Source organism: Onthophagus taurus, chromosome 6, assembly GCF_036711975.1.
Source record: "Onthophagus taurus isolate NC chromosome 6, IU_Otau_3.0, whole genome shotgun sequence".
Classification (NCBI taxonomy): Eukaryota; Metazoa; Arthropoda; class Insecta; order Coleoptera; family Scarabaeidae; genus Onthophagus; species Onthophagus taurus.
The window spans coordinates 4,559,286-4,576,153 of record NC_091971.1 but is presented as its reverse complement, the minus strand read 5'-3'; the positions used below and the strand labels follow the sequence as shown (position 1 = coordinate 4,576,153).

General features: G+C 32.6%; 1 protein-coding gene across 4 annotated transcripts in view; it reads left to right on the top strand.

Annotated features, from left to right (window-relative positions):
• LOC111414292 (netrin receptor UNC5C) overlaps positions 1 to 16,868 on the top strand; it is a 130,869-nt gene that overhangs the window by 50,459 nt on the left and 63,542 nt on the right. For 3 of the 4 annotated variants that reach the window (XM_023045601.2, XM_023045600.2, XM_023045602.2), the window contains exon 4: positions 10,713 to 10,991. In XM_023045601.2, the coding sequence (XP_022901369.2) occupies positions 10,713 to 10,991 (279 nt within the window). Of the gene's footprint in view, positions 1 to 2,755; positions 2,829 to 10,712; positions 10,992 to 16,868 lie in introns of those variants that run through there. The other variant, XM_071197030.1, reaches the window with a different exon arrangement.

Below are 16,868 nucleotides of genomic sequence, written 5' to 3'. Positions count from 1 at the left end.
AGCATCAATTAGAAATTTAGAACTTTCTGAAACACATACTACTAATTAAATTAAATCTACATTCACAGAAACGCTTATTCAAAGAGAAGTTCCATCAATATTAAATTACAAAATGCAGAACACCGTGGTAAACTCACTCAGGTTTACAGCGATACAGAAAGTTTTCGACCCTCATACATCAGCGCTGGACCTTTTTGTGTCTCCCATTAATTAGCGTCGAGGCCGAAAGTTGCCGGAGCATTGAGACTGTTTGATTTTTAGTCTTCACACGAGACTACGGCGATTAATTACGACTTAGAACTAATTAATTACCGCTCGAGGTAACTATGATTTATGCGTCGCGAGTAGGTGACCGATCGTAGGATAACGGAAAACTGAGATTTTTTTTTATCCACGCTCAATTAAAGAAGATTGATGGTCTCTTTCGATTTCTTTCGGGAGTTTCTTTTGCGTGTAATACCTCACAAGTAGAAAATAGCGACGTATCGCCTCGAAACAATACATACAACGTACGATTTGACCTATGATTTACGACCAATACATCATTCTTGTTATGTACACACGCACGACTAGTATATGTGTTTGAAACATTTTCGAACGTCCAAACACAACACTTTGAGGGGTTGAGACGTGTTTTAGAAGGAATCCGTACGTGCTAAGACGAAAGCCAGAAAGGTAGACTCAACTATACGCTTATTTGCCCTTCTTATTTAAGTCAACTTAACATCGTTAACTGCGAGAACACGTTTATACGACGCCCTTAAAACGTCACCAGTCGTCGGGATGTGCTAAAACACAATTCGAAGTAGTTATGCTAATGGTAGCAGAGTGACGTGGTGAGCCCTCTGATCTCTAGCACTTCGATAACGTTTCAGAACGTATATTCCGCCTTTATGTATTGTAGATGGTGATAATTAGATTGATTACGAATCTATGGTTGTTCATGATAATGAATAAGAATCGGACCGTAATATCCGCCTTTTTGTATTTTAATAAAAGCGGAGGAAATGCAACGATGCTAATTACACTTTTTTGCAACCAAGTAGTAATTAGAGCCAATTAAAACGTTAGAACACGCCAATTATGATTTGATTGCCAAATCTCACCTTGTACCTATAATGTAACTGGTCGGGTGGCCGCGTTTGCTTTGTGCCAAGTGAGATTGCTGCAGAGATAATTTTGGTGGTGCCGCCGTTACCGGTTGGGGGAATACGGGAAGAGAGACGGAGCGGTTTTGAAATCCCACAGGATGGGGTAATTAGTAACGCTGCTGATGCCGTATTCAGCTTCCTGATTACGCAAAATTTCACCGCAAACTAATCCGATCATAAGAAGATGAAGATGTTTTCTAGACAACTCGAATTAATCTCTTGAGAAATCAGATTATCTCCGATTCTTTAATTAAAGCCGTTTCATTTTAAACTCTTCATAATAACTTTCAAAATATTTTAACATTGTTTTAACCGCAACATATTATACAGCTTGGTTAGGCAAACCTAATTTGGTGAAACATTAAAAACCCTGCCTCGGTTCCCTGGAGGTGTAAATAAACCACGTAAGCCAGTACATTTCACGAACCGACTATGAACCGCGCGCGGTATCGGTGGAGTTACTCTTTCGAAGAGAGAGAGGGGATGTGGTGATGGTTTGCTTGGAATGGGGCCGCATTTCTCGCTATTTTCCCCGGGTGCAAATTGAAACGGAGAGCGACCGGCCCTCGTTCCCTAGCATAATACCCAATTAGCACTCGGAACCGTTCCAGAGGCACAAATAGCTGTACTGCCGCAAACTATCGAGATCCATTCGATATTTCGTTATTTATTGCCTGACAGTTGGGCGCAACCGATCGAGGATCGACCAGTGAACAGTAGAACCAGATCAGTTAATTTACTGGTCAGACACGGTAAATGACTTCTGAATCTCAACAAGAAAAGCTGGCATTTAAAAAAGTAAATATAAAACTCAATCAACTCTCTTACTACATTTATCTCAACCACCTGTTCTCGCAGTTTCCGATAAGGAAGGTTCAAACAGTTTGAGGGATAATCCTCTCACCCCATAATGTTCCTATCTGTTGAGTAATAAGTGATCTATATTTGATGATCGGCAAGTCGCTTAATAAGATGCAATTTTTTTATTAACGTTAAGCTTTCGAATTTATTTTGTATCCTTCATCAGAACATCACAAGTCTAAAATTAAAAATCCGGTGAAATAATAAAATGAGGTTAACCTCAAAAAACTTACGAAAAAGAGCGCCAAACGAGGTATCACAGGATGGAAGGTCACAATAAGCAAGAATTGAATTCACAACTAAATTCACAATTAAAATAAAACCAAAGGACAGACAAACTGGATGTAAATGTGAAACGTCAAACACTTGGTGTGACATAACCAAGAAATCGCGAAAAACCGCGAAAGTTTATCACTCATTCCAGGAGTGCCAACCAATGAAACATGAAAAGGTTAAAAAGGAAACTGTAAAAGCGAAACTGTTAAGGGGGAATAGGAAAATAACGTTAAGGATGCAATATATATAGGAATAAGGACCTTAAAACAAGATTTCGGAGATCTCACCATAACGCACTTCATCCCTCGTTAATAGTTGATGTTTATATATAACACTGAGGTTTTGGATGTCAGTTTTTGAGTTCAGACATAACCTCTTGGTTTATGGAGACCATTTCAAGAAAGAGACGTTTTTTGATGTATTGTGAAGTAGTCCCCGCATAACCAGCAGTGCAAACACCACAGGAGATTCGATAGATAACATTGAATTCAAGATTCATGGGGGTGGGATCATTCAGATTGGAGAAGTGGCACCTAAGAGGTATGTAATTAAATTTCGCTATCTTTACATGGTCGGTATGTAATAATTTGGTCAACTTAATGGTTAATTGAGGAATAAACGGTGGAAGTGAGAAGCGGGGTCTCTCGTCAGCTACTTGGGGACTCGTGTCAAGTCTCCTGGGAGTGGTGTACAGAAGTTTATTTAGTGGTCAGGGAAAGCCATTGTTGCAGAACATATTTGAGAACAAATCTTGATTTTATCTATCATGGCAATACTCTCATGGTTCTGCGTTCTTTTTCGTAAGTTTTTTGAGATTAATCTCATTTTATTGTTTCACTAGATTTTTAATTTTAGACATGATGTTCTGATGAAGGTTACAAAATAAATCCGAAAGCTTAACGTTAATCAAGAAATTACATCTTATTAAGCGCCTTGTCAGTACTAATTTTTTTGAAAGCTAACATAGTATGGCAAATACTACCACACTACTCTACCAAATAATCTATAGAATCAAATAACTTTTTTATCGGGTTTCAAAACTTGATTGTAGTCAAATGCCTTTGATAAGAAAAAAAAATAAGAAGAAGATGGAGATATTTAATTTGTTCCGAAATGGAGAAATGCGCCAAACAAGAAAAGTAATGAGAAGCGAGTCGTAGGCTGGAGGATGGACGTTTAGTAGCTGTAATAGTGACGTTAATTGGACGAGGATATAAACATAGAACGGAAAGGACCTGGGGGCAATCGAAGTCAGCGCTGTGCTGTCAATAAGAACGCCATTGCAATAAGACGAATTCCGGGTCAGATTAATCGGCGATCGCTTCGCCTTGATCTTACTATTCGAGATTCCCTCGTGGCCAGTAAAGCTGGATAAGTTTATCTCTAGCTTTACCAAATCTCCTCTAACTGCCCGTTTGATCAAGACTTGATACTTTCTTAATAACGCATACTAATCAATTAGTATTTTTGCAATCCCTATTAATAGTTTTCAATTTGATTCTGAAACACATATCCAATTAGTTAAAAAGCAATCAATCGGTTGATCGAGTGTTAAAATCCGCTTGGTCACAACGCGATTATTAAAATAATTTAATGACGCGGACTGACACGGTATAGAGGCAATAGAGCGGCAAATTCAATTACTATAGAGCGCGCAAAGCGGCTCGGTTTTCCCATTGCACACGGGGTCCAAGCATAATTCACCGTGAAGTTTGATTTAAACCGATAACAACGCGTACAATTGTTAATCCCCGTTGACGTTTTAATTGCACGATTACGTTTAATTTATAATGAGGTACGATCGGATTGTTAACACCCCGCGGGTGCTTTACCACTGCGTATATGTATATGTAGATGCGTGCATTCAAGCTTTAAAGGAAAACTTGTAAAGATCTAAAAATATCATACACGCAACCGTCGTCTTTCGTTGGAACAGTAGCGTCGCGACGCACCGTTGCACGTTGCATGCGAAGGAATCCTTTTGAAATGTATTTTTGCGTCTAAAAGGCAACGAGCAAAAAGGTCAGAGGCGCGTCAGTCACCGGGAAATTGGCCCGCTTTGTAGCTCGTAGTTCTTGACAAATGTGGCAAAATACGCAGAAAAGATATTTTACAGGAAATACGATTTTCCTTTCGAGTACTATCACTCGCCCGGTTTCGATTTCGAAACGAAAATCGACGTTCTCCTGGCGTTCTCTATTATTCCTGGAAGTCCTTCGAGCTATTTATAGGAGCGGCGCCTCGCGGTTGTTCGGTTACCATCAATTTTATTTAGATTAGCAGAACTCGTGTTTCTGCTTACCCACTAAACATCTTTCGGACGATGATTCATAATAACCGTTTCATGGAAATGTTTGTGGATAAAATTTCACTTACGAGTTTCACTGGAATTTGATTACCACACATTTCAAACTTTCTACGATATCATGTTTCTTGGATTTGGATAAAAATTAAACTAAGCTTAAATATTTACACATCTCCTTGAAGTCTTGACTTCATAGAATTTATGAAGTGCATAATTTATGAAGTATATAGAATAGTGCTTGTTATTTAAAAAGAAAACTGCCGGATATTTTGGGTTGAGTTCAAAAATATGTTTCTTACAAACAAAATTTTTTTTCAGTGACATGTGGAAGTTTTAGTTGTTTGCTAAATATTTCCAAGAAACCGTTTTCTTTAAAAAATGGTGAAAAATCGATTTTTGAATTAATTTTTTTGAAAATTACACCACTTATTAAGAAAAGAATCTACTTTTTAATGAAATAAACCGCATTTAAAAATCTCCTTTGATTCTGGAGATATGCATGTCTAAACTTAATCGTACAATTTGGTGCGAACAATTTTTGATCGAATTAGTTTAAAAAATCGTAAAAAATCGATTTTTTTATGAATCTTTTTAAAAATTACACCACTTATTAAGAAAAGAATCAACTTTCTAATGAAACAATCTATACAATAATCTATAATCTATAACAATCTATCTAAACTTAATCGTACAATTTTGTGTTAATAATTTTTGATCGGATTAGTTTAAAAAATCGTAAAAAACCGATTTTTTAATGAATCTTTTTGAAAATTACACCACTTATTAAGAAAAGAATCTACTTTTTAATGAAATAAACCGCATTTAAAAATCTCCTTTGATTCTGGAGATATGCATGTCTAAACTTAATCGTACAATTTGGTGCGAACAATTTTTGATCGAATTAGTTTAAAAAATCGTAAAAAATCGATTTTTTTATGAATCTTTTTAAAAATTACACCACTTATTAAGAAAAGAATCAACTTTCTAATGAAACAATCTATACAATAATCTATAATCTATAACAATCTATCTAAACTTAATCGTACAATTTTGTGTTAATAATTTTTGATCGAATTAATTTAAAAAATCGTAAAAAATCGATTTTTTTTATGAATCTTTTTGAAAATAACACCACTTATTAAGAAAAGAATCTACTTTTTAATGAAATAAACCGCATTTAAAAATCTTCTTTGATTCTGGAGATATGCATGTCTAAACTTAATCGTACAATTTTGTGTTAATAATTTTTGATCGGATTAGTTTAAAAAATCGTAAAAAATCGATTTTTTAATGAATGTTTTTGAAAATAACACCACTTATTAAGAAAAGAATCTACTTTTTAATGAAATAAACCGCATTTAAAAATCTCCTTTGATTCTGGAGATATGCATGTCTAAACTTAATCGTACAATTTTGTGTTAATAATTTTTGATCGAATTAGTTTAAAAAATGGTGAAAATCGATTTTTTTATGAATCTTTTTGAAAATAACACCACTTATTAAGAAAAGAATCTACTTTCTAATGAAACAATCCGCATTTAAAAATTTCGTTTGGTTCTGGAGATATGTATTTTTAAACTCAACCGTACAATTAGGTGTGAACAATTTTTGATCGAATTAGTTTAAAAAATCGTAAAAAATCGATTTTTGAATTAATCATTTTGAAAATTATACCACTTATTAAGAAAAGAATCTACTTTTTAATGAAACAATCCGCATTTAAAAATCTCGTTTGGTTCTGGAGATATGCATGTCTAAACTTAATCGTACAATTTTGTGTTAATAATTTTTGATCGGATTAGTTTAAAAAATCGTAAAAAATCGATTTTTTAATGAATGTTTTTGAAAATAACACCACTTATTAAGAAAAGAATCTACTTTTTAATGAAATAAACCGCATTTAAAAATCTCCTTTGATTCTGGAGATATGCATGTCTAAACTTAATCGTACAATTTTGTGTTAATAATTTTTGATCGAATTAGTTTAAAAAATGGTGAAAATCGATTTTTTTATGAATCTTTTTGAAAATAACACCACTTATTAAGAAAAGAATCTACTTTCTAATGAAACAATCCGCATTTAAAAATTTCGTTTGGTTCTGGAGATATGTATTTTTAAACTCAACCGTACAATTAGGTGTGAACAATTTTTGATCGAATTAGTTTAAAAAATCGTAAAAAATCGATTTTTGAATTAATCATTTTGAAAATTATACCACTTATTAAGAAAAGAATCTACTTTTTAATGAAACAATCCGCATTTAAAAATCTCGTTTGGTTCTGGAGATATGCATGTCTAAACTTAATCGTACAATTTTGTGTTAATAATTTTTGATCGAATTAGTTTAAAAAATCGTAAAAAATCGATTTTTTAATGAATCTTTTTGAAAATTACACCACTTATTAAGAAAAGAATCTACTTTTTAATGAAATAAACCGCATTTAAAAATTTCGTTTGGTTCTGGAGATATGCATGTCTAAACTTAATCGTACAATTTTGAGTTAATAATTTTTGATCGAATTAGCTTAAAAAATGGTGAAAAATCGATTTTTGAATTAATCTTTTTGAAAATTATACCACTTATTAAGAAAAGAATCTACTTTTTAATGAAACAAGCCGCATTTAAAAATCTCGTTTGATTCTGGAGATATGCATGTCTAAACTTAATGGTTGTTAATAATTTTTGATCGAATTCGTTTAAAAAATCGTAAAAAATCGATTTTTGAATTAATCTTTTTGAAAATTATACCACTTATTAAGAAAAGAATCTACTTTTTAATGAAACAATCCGCATTTAAAAATCTCGTTTGGTTCTTCAGATATGCATGTCTAAACTTAATCGTACAATTTTGAGTTAATAATTTTTGATCGAATTAGTTTAAAAAATCGTAAAAAATCGATTTTTTTATGAATCTTTTTGAAAATTACACCACTTATTAAGAAAAGAATCTGCTTTCTAATGAAACAATCCGCATTTAAAAATCTCGTTTGGTTCTGGAGATATGCATGTCTAAACTTAATGTTTTAAACTTAAACTTTTGTTCGCATTAGTTTAAAAAATCGATTTTTGAATTAATCTGTTTGAAAATTATACCACTTATTAGACACGAATCTACTTTGTAATGAATTAAACCACATTTAAAAATCTAGTTTGGTTCTGCAAATATGAATTTTTAAACTCAAATGTTAATTTTTGGATTTTCCATTTTAAACAAATTAAATATCCTAATCCCTCTTCTTAATTTTTTTTCTTATTTTCCTATCAAAGCTTTTTTCTTGAAATTTAACTACAATCGAGTGGTTCTGAAATGGGGCGTATTAAGTTTCCTAAGCACGATGAGTAATTGAAAGAGGTTTTTAGGGAGACGAAGTGAAGCCGCTGTATTGACTTAGTATACCGTGTCTTAAATGCGTTATGATTTTCCAGTTAAGCAATATCCAGTTACGCGTTCGTGATTCATGAAAAGAGAACTTGCACTTAAGAGGGTTCCCAAGACCCGAGATAGACGAGCGAATATCGAATGGCGGAGAAACGTTCCTCCGCAACCAGAAAGTAACTTTTTTGAAAAAGTTGTATAGACGGGTGTTATTTTTGAAGATGTCTTACGAATGGCTCGTAGTTTCGGATAGAAACCATACACACTTTTAACGTTTCAAATTTTTGTTTCGAAATTGTTATCTAAATAGAAATTTTCTAAAAAAAGAAAGAATGATGTAAAATATCTTTAGTTTTGGACGTCTAGGGTCGTTTCCTCCCTTCGATAACCGTTTGGCTTTTGTTTTACAATGCCATCAACACCGCCTCGGGTTGTTGCCGAGGCGAAATTGTATTTTCTATTAGAGCATCAAAGGAAATGAAACGTGAAATTTATTCAAAACGCGAATCCGTTTACGTTGGTGAGATCGTCCCCCCTTCCCCAATACCATAGGGACGATTTCCTCCCTTTTTAACCCCCCTTTCCCTCGCCGATACTTTTATTAAAAACGCAATACAAATCGAATTACGAAGACCGGAAGCTGGAATTGGTTTTGAGGCTTTTTCGACGGGAAAGCCACGTTGACCCAGAAATATCAAACTTTTTTATTGAAGAGGCAATTATTTAGTTTTGAAAAGAAAGAAGAGGTTTCGGTGTTATTCATTTTGTTATTCAACGTCGAGACCGCGTTACATTGTTCGAAACTGGCTTACATGCAAATGTAGACTAATAAATAAACCTGGTACGTATTCATTTCGAACCTTCACATAGGGGGGATATTGTGCAAATGTTACGAGTAGACGACGAGCCTGTTGTGGGAGATTAAGGGATTACGTTCTACACCTCGGGATCCTTGGCTATTCGACTCAATGAATTACAAATGATTAACGCGGAATCGATGCGCGGTTACGAAACAGTTTTCGTAATCGATTGCCTTCAACACTATGTAGTTAAATAAGACGGCGTCGATGTTCCTTTAACGACCTTTACCGCTCTCGTCATAAAATTTCACCGCAAGAGTTACATTCTCTTCTTCGTATATAATATCGTCTGAACCTAGCTTTGGTGTAAGGTAACACCGTAGCAATTTAACCCCGGACAACAATGTCTACCCCCCATATAGGTGTTACCGAATCAACAACCTTCATTAAATTCTTGTCAGACTCTTTTTCAGGCGCATCTGGGCTCCCGTTTCTCAATTTCACCGTCTTATTCTCGTTTCGTCGTCACCCCAGTCCCATCCAACCCCATTTCAACGTTACAGTCGGGAAAGACTTACTTTTCTAGACTTTAGAAATAGGACCAGATGCGGGGATAATTTCTTTTCAAATGAGACTACTGGATTATAATAATGGGTTTTAAAATAATTGTATTACAGATTTACTTAGATTTAATAGTTTGAATCTCAGTTTGAAATGGCATAAATTTTAGTTTCGTACTTGCTATCGCAGATGGTGATAAATGCAATAGAGGTGAAATTAAATTGATAAATAATTCTGCTCATCCCGAAATTTGCAAAAAAATTACAAAAACTAGTTTTACAAAGAAATGGGAAATGGCAAAAAGTATTTTTTCTTCAAACTACTTCAAAGTAAAGTGTTCAGAAATTCTGCTTAATTATGTTTTTTCATTTTTGCTAATTTAGAGATGGAGAGGAATATCATACACATGAAATTAGATGAATTATAAATTCTGCTCAACTTGATATTTGCAAAAAACTGTAGAAAAATCAGTTTTCTTGCGAAATGGAGTATTTTTTTTCATATTTGCTCATTTAGAAGTGGTAAGACTGAAAAAGACAAGGCATTCATCACGAAATCACAAAAATAGTTTTTTTGATAGCTAGGAATACGATAAAGTTGAATGTAAATTGATCAGAATTTATGCTCAACCCTAAATTTGTTGATTTATTAATTTTACACGAAATTTGTTTCGAATTTTAACTTAATCGCCCTTTATAAAGATATGCAGTTTTCAGTATATTAACTTTATTTTATCTTCTACTAGATATAAGTAATAAAATTAAATTATGTTAGTCTTAAAACCTTCAAATATAATTTTAAGATGTTTTGACAACAAAAACTTTATTTCACTAACAAATAACATCCTTTTCCTTGGAAATTTCTTGTAATCTCTAAACACCTAATCAAATATGTTTACGTATTTCTACGATTTTTGCAAGATTTTAATCTTTTGCAACGGTGCTAGTTTATTTACCGCGATCTAAACTTCCCGAACTTATCGATTCCCGTTATCTTCACCGAACCGATGTTAAAATTTACTCCTCCTTCGCTGTACAACAACAACAACCGCTCTTTACCGTATACTTATATCTACAAGATCCTAAGTTTCAACCCGTTTACACAACTAAGCACTTAATATTTTTTTATAACTGATCGTATACACGGATATAACCTAACCTCGAAGCATGTCGTCCTGAATTTATAATGGGATTACGCCCATTCTCAGCGTGTGCAAGTTCCGTCTTTGACCTACTTTCGCGTCGACTTCCAGGTTATAATGCGGCCCTTTACTCCTTTCCTTTGCCATCCCTTCAAGATTTAATAAAATTGAAGTGGAAGCCTTGACATACATTTATATAAACATATTTTTGATTTTAAATTTTCATATTTTATTTTTAGATTTAAAGAAGCAATTTGGTCTGAGTCCACCTTCGATGAAGGTAGAACTCGGTCAACAGATGGAGTTAAGCTGTGTGCCACCCCAAGGTTTACCGCCCCCGAGGGTTTACTGGCTCAGAGGGGATATGCCTCTGCAATCTGACACATCTGTGATAGTGAGCAGCGAAGGACATCTCCTTATAGGACAGGCACGTGCTCAAGACACGGGAAACTACACTTGCGTTGCTGAAAATTTGGCCGCGAAAAGGATGGCACCACCCGTGCAAATTACCGTATTCGGTGAGTTTTTTTTTAATAAAATTTTCGTTCCCCATTTTCAAACAGAAGGGTGTAAAATCTCTCCCTAAAAAGATTTGTGGGGTGACGTACGTCAAAAATCCGTGATAGTGTCAATCACACACACCGCCAATTCCTTTTATACCGAACCAATCCCCCTTCATTCGAAGCGACTAAAAAAAGGTCACATATTAGAACTAGGGATTGCACGAAAAGGGACAAAGAATGTTGGAGTAGTTCCTAGAGTTCTTCTCGCTTCAACTATCGTTTAAAACCGGAACTAATCCGGGCAAAGGGGCCCCATTAAGCTCGGCTAATACGGACACAATTAGGACAAAAGCGACGTTGTTCTTTGTTTTAATTGGTTTACAGTCTTGCCGCAGCTGCACCGGAAGTACATAGGGCCAAAGGACTGTTTCATTCGATTTGTAACCTTCGTTTTACTACACGTTTCTTTTACCATTAATTGTAATTGCTGTATTCTCATCCACTTAACATAATAACACACAAACTTTCTAAATTCATAAATAGTAAATAATCCTACGTCAACCGCGATGTGTCCAAACATATACTTGAATTTGAAACCGAACCGGACAAAATAAACACAAAACTACGTTTCGGTACGTGAAACAACAAAACCACCAAAACGCATTAAAACAGAATAAATAAAACCGGGCTTGTTTTAAAAGGGAAATGGGACTCTTTTGAATTCCAAATTGAGGAGGCCGTTTTACCTGTGAAATACTCTAAAAGTTTTTTGTTATTTTTGATTTAATTACAGCGTTAGATGTTTGAGTTTTTTATAACACTGTTTTTATTAATTATTCAAATACAAAAAAAATGTTTTTTTTTGCTATCTAGTAATAAAAGTTATTTGCTAAAATATCAAAGATTAATAATCCCAGCTTTTACAATGCGCTGAGGTTCTGCGGTGTTTAAGAACTTAATAATGACCAGAAATTCTGTAGTTCCCACAAATTCTGCATTCTCCATAGACTCATCAGTATTCAAAGTGTTTGCAGTATCCAAAGATTTGCATTATGTATAGATTAGTGTCCAAAAACTTTTAATGATGACAGATCCTAATCCTCTTTTTAATGCAAAAAGTTGTTTTGAAAAATCACTTTCAGTTGTTGAGAAATAAATTTTTGAAATGATCGACAATTTTTGCGAATTTTGCAATTTTCGCCGATTAAGTTTTTAAAATTCGTATAAAATCCATTTCTTGGAGTATGAGTTTGAAAATTTCCCAAAGTGTTAATAAGACTGTCTTTTTGCCAATGAACCAACCCGTTTTGAAAAATAATATTTAGTTTTTGAGAAAACAATATTTGAAATTTTGATAAAATTTTCGATGTTGCAATTTTCATCGATAACTTTCAAAATTCGCTATAAAATTAATTTCTTGAAGGATCCTTGTGGAAATATCACCAATTATTAACTAAAGTGTCCTCTTTTTAATGCAACAAGCCGTTTTGAAAAATCACTTTCAGTTCTTGAGAAATTAATTTTTGAAATGATCGACAATTTTTGCGAATTTTGCAATTTTCGCCAATTAACTTTTAAAAATTCGTATAAAATCCATTTCTGGGAATATAAGTTTGAAAATTTCCCAAAATGTTAATAAAAGTGTCCTCTTTCCAATGAACCAACCCGTTTTGAAAAATAATTTTTAGTTTTTGAGAAAACATTATCTGAAGTTTTGATAAAATTTTAGATGTTGCAATTTTCATCGATAACTTTCAAAATTCGCTATAAAAATAATTTCTTGAAGGATCCTTGTGGAAATATCACCAATTATTAATTAAAGTATTCTCTTTTTAATGCAAAAAGCCGTTTTGAAAAATCACTTTCAGTTCTTGAGAAATTAATTTTTGAAATGATCGACAATTTTTGCGAATTTTGCAATTTTCGCCGATTAAGTTTTAAAAATTCGTATAAAATCCAGTTCTTGGAATATGAGTTTGAAAATTTCCCAAAATGTCAATAAAAGTGTCCTCTTTCCAATGAACCAACCCGTTTTGAAAAATAATTTTTAATTTTTGAGAAAACATTATTTGAAGTTTTGATAACATTTTCGATGTTGCAATTTTCATCGATAACTTTCAAAATTCGCTATAAAATTAATTTCTTGAAGGATCCTTGTGGAAATATCACTAGTTATTAATTAAAGTACTCTCTTTTTACTGCAAAAAGCCGTTTTGAAAAATCACCTTTAGTTTTTGAGAAATAAATTTTTGAAATAATCGATAATTTTTTCGAATTTTGCCGATTAAGTTTTAAAAATTCGTATAAAATCCATTTCTTGGAATATGAGTTTGAAAATTTCCCAAAGTGTTAATAAAAGTGTCCTCTTTCCAATGAATAAACCCGTTTTGAAAAATAATTTTTAGTTTTTGAGAAAACATTAATTGAAGTTTTGATAACATTTTCGACGTTGCAATTTTCATCGATAACTTTCAAAATTTGCTATAAAATTAATTTCTTGAAGGATCCTTGTGGAAATATCATTAATTATTAATGAAAGTATTCTCTTTTTACTGCAAAAAGCCGTTTTGAAAAATCAGCTTTAGTTTTTGAGAAATAAATTTTTGAAATAATCGATAATTTTTTCGAATTTTGCCGATTAAGTTTTAAAAATTCGTATAAAATCCATTTCTTGGAATATAAGTTTGAAAATTTCCCAAAATGTTAATAAAAGTGTCCTCTTTCCAATGAACCAACCCGTTTTGAAAAATAATTTTTAGTTTTTGAGAAAACATTATTTGAAGTTTTGATAACATTTTCGATGTTGCAATTTTCATCGATAACTTTCAAAATTCGCTATAAAATTAATTTCTTGAAGGATCCTTGTGGAAATATCACTAGTTATTAATTAAAGTACTCTCTTTTTACTGCAAAAAGCCGTTTTGAAAAATCACCTTTAGTTTTTGAGAAATAAATTTTTGAAATAATCGATAATTTTTTCGAATTTTGCCGATTAAGTTTTAAAAATTCGTATAAAATCCATTTCTTGGAATATGAGTTTGAAAATTTCCCAAAATGTTAATAAAAGTGTCCTCTTTCCAATGAACAAACCCGTTTTGAAAAATAATTTTTAGTTTTTGAGAAAACATTAATTGAAGTTTTGATAAAATTTTCGATGTTGCAATTTTCATCGATAACTTTCAAAATTCGCTATAAAATTAATTTCTTGAAGGATCCTTGTGGAAATATCACTAGTTATTAATTAAAGTATTCTCTTTTTACTGCAAAAAGCCGTTTTGAAAAATCACCTTTAGTTTTTGAGAAATAAATTTTTGAAATAATCGATAATTTTTTCGAATTTTGCCGATTAAGTTTTAAAAATTCGTATAAAATCCATTTCTGGGAATATAAGTTTGAAAATTTCCCAAAGTGTTAATAAAAGTGTCCTCTTTCCAATGAACCAACCCGTTTTGAAAAATAATTTTTAGTTTTTGAGAAAACATTATTTGAAGTTTTGATAACATTTTCGATGTTGCAATTTTCATCGATAACTTTCAAAATTCGCTATAAAATTAATTTCTTGAAGGATCCTTGTGGAAATATCACTAGTTATTAATTAAAGTGCTCTCTTTTTACTGCAAAAAGCCGTTTTGAAAAATCACCTTTAGTTTTTGAGAAATAAATTTTTGAAATAATCGATAATTTTTTCGAATTTTGCCGATTAAGTTTTAAAAATTCGTATAAAATCCATTTCTTGGAATATGAGTTTGAAAATTTCCCAAAGTATTAATAAAAGTGTCCTCTTTCCAATGAACAAACCCGTTTTGAAAAATAATTTTTAGTTTTTGAGAAAACATTATTTGAAGTTTTGATAACATTTTCGATGTTGCAATTTTCATCGATAACTTTCAAAATTTGCTATAAAATTAATTTCTTGAAGGATCCTTGTGGAAATATCATTAATTATTAATGAAAGTATTCTCTTTTTACTGCAAAAAGCCGTTTTGAAAAATCACCTTTAGTTTTTGAGAAATAAATTTTTGAAATAATCGATAATTTTTTCGAATTTTGCCGATTAACTTTTAAAAATTCGTATAAAATCCATTTCTGGGAATATAAGTTTGAAAATTTCCTAAAATGTTAATAAAAGTGTCCTCTTTCCAATGAACAAACCCGTTTTGAAAAATAATTTTTAGTTTTTGAGAAAACATTAATTGAAGTTTTGATAAAATTTTTGATGTTGCAATTTTCATCGATAACTTTCAAAATTCGCTATAAAATAAATTTTTTAAAGGATCCTTGTGGCAATATCACTAGTTATTAATTAAAGTATTCTCTGTTTAATGCAAAAAGCCGTTTTGAAAAATCACTTTCAGTTCTTGAGAAATTAATTTTTGAAATGATCGACAATTTTTTCGAATTTTGCGATTTTCACCGATTAAATTTTAATAGTTCGTATATCCGGTATCCGGCTTTTCGCAAAATCACTATCCGTTCCATCACTACTCTGCAGTAACCAAAATCTGCAGTGTTTACAGAACATACACAGACTTTTCAATATCTATAGTTCTTGCAATATGTTAAGATTGTGCAATTTTCAAAAACTTGAGCATACAGAATCTGCACTGACCATATATTTCTGCAGAGTCTAGATGTAAAAATGCTCGATAGAGAGCATATCCATATATGTATATTTTTGTTGTATCCTTAGCAAAGACAGGAAATCTCGATTAAAACTAAATAGATGAAAACAGCATCTCCATGGCTCTATGATAATTTTAGATGCATTCTAAGTCCGTAGAATCTAAACACGTTGGAACTTTATTGCATTGTTGTTAATTAACAAAGAATTGGTATTGATATCAGAAAACTAAATGAACCCATTCAATTAAACAACATTGTTTGTTGAAATAATCTTTGAAATTGAATGTATGTATAAAAAGTTATAATTCAAAATGTGATAAGGGGAATTGAACAATATACCCGTAAATTTAATCTAGGACAAAATGTTTGATATCCATTGCAAATCCTTTGTGAGGAATGACGAGTAATTCAAAAGCACAATGGGAATAGCTGTCAAGATTCCCTTCGTTTTCGTCAACGAGTGTCACTCAGCGTTAGCGAAATAAAACCAAATGCGTGTAGGAAAGTTAATCGTTATAGATCAGCTTTTAGAATGGGAAACAACCGTGTAATTTTTTTGTGCACGCGCATTCTTCTTCGTTTCAATTCTAAGCTGTACCTCTATGTATTTTAACATTTAAGTCATGCACAAGGAGTCCCATTCGGCCGTTAGACGATCGACGATTCTGCAAATCCACCCAGAGTGTGAGTTGTAGTTTTGCTATTCCGAGGCGATGCGACGCCTGATGAAAGACAAATACGGAAAACGGGTGCGAAATCATGCTAGTGAAACGAAACGGTATCAACACAACGAAACGGACCAAAATTGATTGTAACCTAGTCGGATAGCACGAAAACAAACCTGCGTAATCGGTTTATTTTGCGCGAACCAAAACCGGCCGCGTCATTTTTAATCTACTCGCCAATTTGGAATTCAATGGACCACTTTTTACCCGTTCCGTTGTAATACGTTTAGAGAGAGCTTTTATTTTTATCACTAAAAAAAACTTAATGCACTTAATTTAGAACAAAAGCAGAAATAAAAAATACACGTTACAAAACTTAATAAATTGATGGTTTTGGGTTTCAAAAAAATATATCCCCATTTTGAAATCAGGTACTAATCTAACGGACAGGTGTCCGCTTGATGCAGACATCCTGAGAACCAAAACCATTTAGGCAATAAATTATTTTTGACACCCACTTAAAAAAAAAACGTTATAAAAAAAAGGGTGATAACCGAAGAGCAGGTGAAAGAAGAAGTTGGCCAGACGACCGCCGAGGGAAGGA